Source organism: Sycon ciliatum, chromosome 2 (genome assembly GCF_964019385.1).
Source record: "Sycon ciliatum chromosome 2, ocSycCili1.1, whole genome shotgun sequence".
NCBI classification, from domain to species: domain Eukaryota; kingdom Metazoa; phylum Porifera; class Calcarea; order Leucosolenida; family Sycettidae; genus Sycon; species Sycon ciliatum.
Genome location: NC_088644.1, coordinates 48181683 through 48186445, shown reverse-complemented (window position 1 = coordinate 48186445; position 4763 = coordinate 48181683). Strand labels below are relative to the sequence as shown.

The following is a 4763-nucleotide window of genomic DNA, read 5'->3' as shown; positions in this document are numbered from 1 at the left end:
TGGCAGTGAACCAGCACAGTATACTGAACACAGGCAATGTCTCTTGTCACAATCAAAAACACAACAACTTACGGAGGTGTCATCTTCTTCATTGACGTCAACTGACTTGAAGTGCAGAATATAGTCAACAAGACCTTGCATCATTTCATCACTAAGATGTTCCCCACAATCGCAGAGAACAACTATCATCGTGACCTATGTGATATCCAAAACAGAAGAAACAATATGACAATTACAACAATGACAGCAACAATACTCTCAGTACAATGCCATTAGGAGTTAGGAAACCTACTGATTGACCTCAGAGGTCAAAACTAGTCAAATTGTCATAACTTTATTCCAACTTGAGAGAAGATTGCAGCAATTGCACATCTTGTAATGTTATGTCACAGAAACAATTTCCACTGATCATCAGTCACTTGACAATGGTACAGACAAGAAGACAGCGTGTCACCACTTGAACATGCCTAATAAACACATACGGGTACGTGATCACACACACACACACACACACACACACACACACACACACACACACACACACACACACACACACACACACACACACACACACACACACACACACACACACACACACCTGGTCCTGGTAAACACTGCCATTACGGTCACGTGTCCCCTTGCGGGGCCAACAACATGGAAATGACGAGCGACGCCAGAAAGTCGGCAGTCTGCCAAGAGATCAGGAACCATGTTCAATCAGCACGACGAGAGAGCCATCTTTGGCAGCTATGGATTTGGAATCAACGAGTAGAGCTGCAGCACCGACCACAGGCCCCACAGTGGGCCTTGCAGCATGAGAGGGTGAGCCGCACACGCGGCGGCGGAGGAGTCGCCTGAGCAGCAATGATAGGCACCGCCGCCCGGCACGGAGCCAGAGATGATGTCGCGGGGAGTATCCGGGAGTTGGGGCACTTGTTGACCGCCAAACCTCCGGCACTGCGGAACCAGCGCTCGCAGGTAGAACATTGTCGGCTACCTCTCTGTACCGATACAGATTTGCGACGCTCATCGAGGCATTTATGACGAGGAAAACCACTCCTGGAGAAGAGACGGCCACACTCGGCACAAGCCATCCGCAGGGGCTCAAAACACACACACACACACCAGTGGCGGGTTTAGGGGGGGGGGGGCACGGGGGCGCCCCCCTCAAAGGTTTCGACCTTGGTTTTGAAAAATTAAAGGCAGGGCACCTGGGCTAGCTAGGCTAGGCTCGGGGCGCGTGGCCTGAAACGATCATCTAAAAGCGGTTGCACGGTACAGTGCTCGAGCTGGTGTTGATTGTACACACTAGAGTCCAGACTAGTAGTGGTAGTAGTACAGTGTACACACTACAGTCCAGACTAGTAGTGGTAGTAGTACAGTGTACACACTACAGTCCAGACTAGTAGTGGTAGTAGTACAGAGTACAGAGTACAGTCTAGTGAGTACTAGTGCACGACTACAGAAACACGGTCACCTGACTGTGTACACTGTACTGTTGTACAGTGTGATCCCAGTGCTGGGACACGCTCGACGCGTCTTCAACGTACAAACATCAAAGAAAAGTCTTTGAGACAACCAAAACACGATTCGAATGCCGAGGGCTCAGGCGATCACCCTCGTTCGAATCGTGTGTTGGTTGACTCGAAGACTTTTCTTCGATGTCTCAGCGACATCCCAAAAGGCCAAGCTCTAGCCAGCAGAGCCTGGATTGTTTGTGAAGCGTTTCTGTGGCGGCGCAACTCCTGCTGCCGCTCCAACAGGAAACAGTGGGAGTGATGAAGTCGCTGTTATTCCAGTTGAACTTTCGGAGCGGACTGACAGTCACACTCCGCCAAACGCGGAAGCACCTGTGGTCAGCGAGCAGCCAGAACATGAAGACAAGCGCACAGTGACAAGTAGACATAGTACCGCTGCCTATGTAAAGGATGCTTTGAGCGGTGAGAAATTGTTGGACTCGCATAAATTGCAGTTGATTCGCTCACATAACGGCAAATTTGAAGTTTCCAATGTAGATCTACAATGTTGCTTCGTGTACAGAAATACTGCTCTCGTGGTATGTGAGATTTACGGCTTCTTGACATCGGTTTTCAAAATGGCTGACCTGGGACAGTAGCATGATGTCTACCCCCACCCAGGGAGTCGTAAAATAAAGTACTTTACGACTCCCTGCCCCTACCCCATCCCTGCCCCTACCCCATCCCTGCCCCTACCCCATCCCTGCCCCTACCCCATCCCTGCCCCTACCCCATCCCTGCCCCTACCCCATCCCTGCCCCTACCCCATCCCTGCCCCTACCCCATCCCTGCCCCTACCCCATCCCGGCCGCAATCCCCCCCCCCCCCCCACCAGCCAAATCCTGGACACTGCACACGCACTCACACACACACACACACACACACACACACACACACACACACACACACACACACACACACACACACACACACACACACACACACACACACACACACACACACACACACACACATGGGTACATTCACCTACACACAGGCGCGCGCACGCGCACACACATACACACACACACTTACGCTTGTGCACACGCACACACACACGCGCACACACACACACACACACACCTATACATACATACACACACATTACATCAACACCCTACTTACTCCTAGTGTGTAGGAGCTTGTGAATGTATAACCAGGTGGTGTCCATCTAACTTTCTGGACTCCAGTACTGTGCAGAAGATGAAGGACGTTGAACACCAACGCATATATCATGTATCGCTCGTCCTTTCTCAGAAACTGCATCAGCAAATCTCTTCACAGTTTCTTGAAGATCTGGATCGTACAAACAGACACAACATACGAATGACGTTATCATCTCTTCACTATTGTTGGCACATGCACAGACACACACGTCATGACGTCATAGAGACGTCCCTTATTTGGACAGTGGCAAGTAATGACATTTGTCGCCACAGAGTACAGCGTGGTACAGGTATCCTAGCAACCATCATTCACAAACAAACGTCACAATAACCGTACATACAGCTATATATGGTTGTCAGTGACTGTAGCTGAAAGAGGTGAAGACGATCAATGAACGACATCACGAGGGTGTCTTCACAACACACTGCAACACATGCAATTTACGTTCTTCAACAAAATTACAGAAACGACCGACAAATGTTACACCTCATTGCTACCACTGCCTCAACAACTCTCGACGAAAGAAAACTACTCCACACCTCAACAAACAAACAATTTAGGTCACTGAATGGCCGTCACTTTGTGACACGAGACTAGGACAGAGACGAATGTTCACGACAAACGGCATTCAAAAGCAAAGGAGATGAACGACGGCAAAGCGTAGGTATTGGGAAGAAACCTGTTTTTGCTCACAGTCTAGGATGGGCCCCTTCCATCTCGCTTCCATCGATCACAAGAAACACTACGAACTACTCCGACTCGACTAACTGAATTGCGGGAAATGTTTCAATTGAAACTTCACACGACGAGGAAGGGCACTGCTGAAGTAAAACATCAACATGCAAATACTCTAGTCCAGTACCTATGGCTGAGTTTCAAAACCTCCTCCCTGATGTTCCTTGGACATGAACAAGACTACTAATGAACTGCAAGGAACGGACGAAAGTCTTGACGAGCAACCAGAAAGTATTCTGCTGCGCGACTGGAAAATGTGAGGGATCAACTGACTGAACCTTTGAACTCTGACCTCTAGTTTGCTAGCGCTCTGTTGATGTATGGAACATTACAGACAGCAGTAGACTGTTCATAGTCTGATACAAAATGTATTACTGTGGATGACTGTAATCGGTACTGACTCTTTCTAGTGCAGTACAGTGTGCGCTACCTACACAGCCTAGCCTACGTACATAAATGTAATTGTTACGTCATAGACAAACGTCGATTTGGTACAACAAGGAAGGACTCTAGCGAAGTCTCATGAGCTCAGACATCAGAGTCATTGCTGCATAGCATCTGTATCTGTGCATAGCACTGGTGAGTAGATTTACTGGGGACTAGACCAGAGAAACCACACAACACTCTACAGACCCGAAACAAAGTGCAAATTATAACTTTTGGAATCAACTAAGTGATCAGGACAGTGGCCTATGCAATGCACGGCCGGTCGAGATCATGACATGATCTGCTGACCCCAAACACGGTCATACTGTGATCAACCAAGCCATGATCAAGGGTACAGAAATCTCCACTACCCAAACCAATCGAATACAAATGCGACTATGTCTACCTGGTCTAGCATACACTGTTCTGGTGGGCCTAAACTGAATCCTACGCCAGAGCGCTTTTATTTCCAAAAGAGTGGTAGAATCTGACACTCCGTGACTGCGTGTTATTGGATACTACTTGGAATAGTAGATATCTTTGTCGCTGCATTCTCTTGAATTCTCAATTATGAAAGTGACATAGATCTACCGTACACATCTCACATGCCTACTAGTGTGTGTTCAGACAATATCCAGTAGACTGTGGGAGAGAGAAAGAGCCACACATCCATTCAGATAAGACGTGATCTTTTCAACGCAGACAAGGTCAAAACACCCCACACACAGTGACACAGACACTCAGTCGCACGCACTCACGAGCGCGCGCGCGCGTACGTACCTCGTTGCGATTTTGCTGCAGGCTGAGTTTGAGAGGCAGCGGCGGCGGCGGCAGGTTGTGTTGGTTGCGGGACGGTAGCAGAGGTAAGTCTGGTCACTTCGCGTCCGTCAGAGGACACAACAACATCTTTAGAATGGT

General features: G+C 48.8%; 1 protein-coding gene across 5 annotated transcripts in view; it reads right to left on the bottom strand.

Annotated features, from left to right (window-relative positions):
* The window catches only part of LOC135810296 (uncharacterized), a 10370-nt gene extending 5607 nt beyond the window's left edge, over positions 1-4763 (bottom strand). Inside the window, exons 1-3 of one of the 5 annotated variants that reach the window (XM_065323782.1) lie at positions 4626-4763; positions 2643-2813; positions 73-195 (exon numbers count right to left, since the gene is read on the bottom strand). In XM_065323782.1, the coding sequence (XP_065179854.1) occupies positions 73-195; positions 2643-2783 (264 nt within the window). In that variant the 5' untranslated portion in view covers positions 2784-2813; positions 4626-4763. Of the gene's footprint in view, positions 1-72; positions 196-598; positions 1119-2642; positions 3158-4625 lie in introns of those variants that run through there. The other 4 variants (XM_065323783.1, XM_065323785.1, XM_065323784.1 and 1 more) reach the window with 4 other exon arrangements.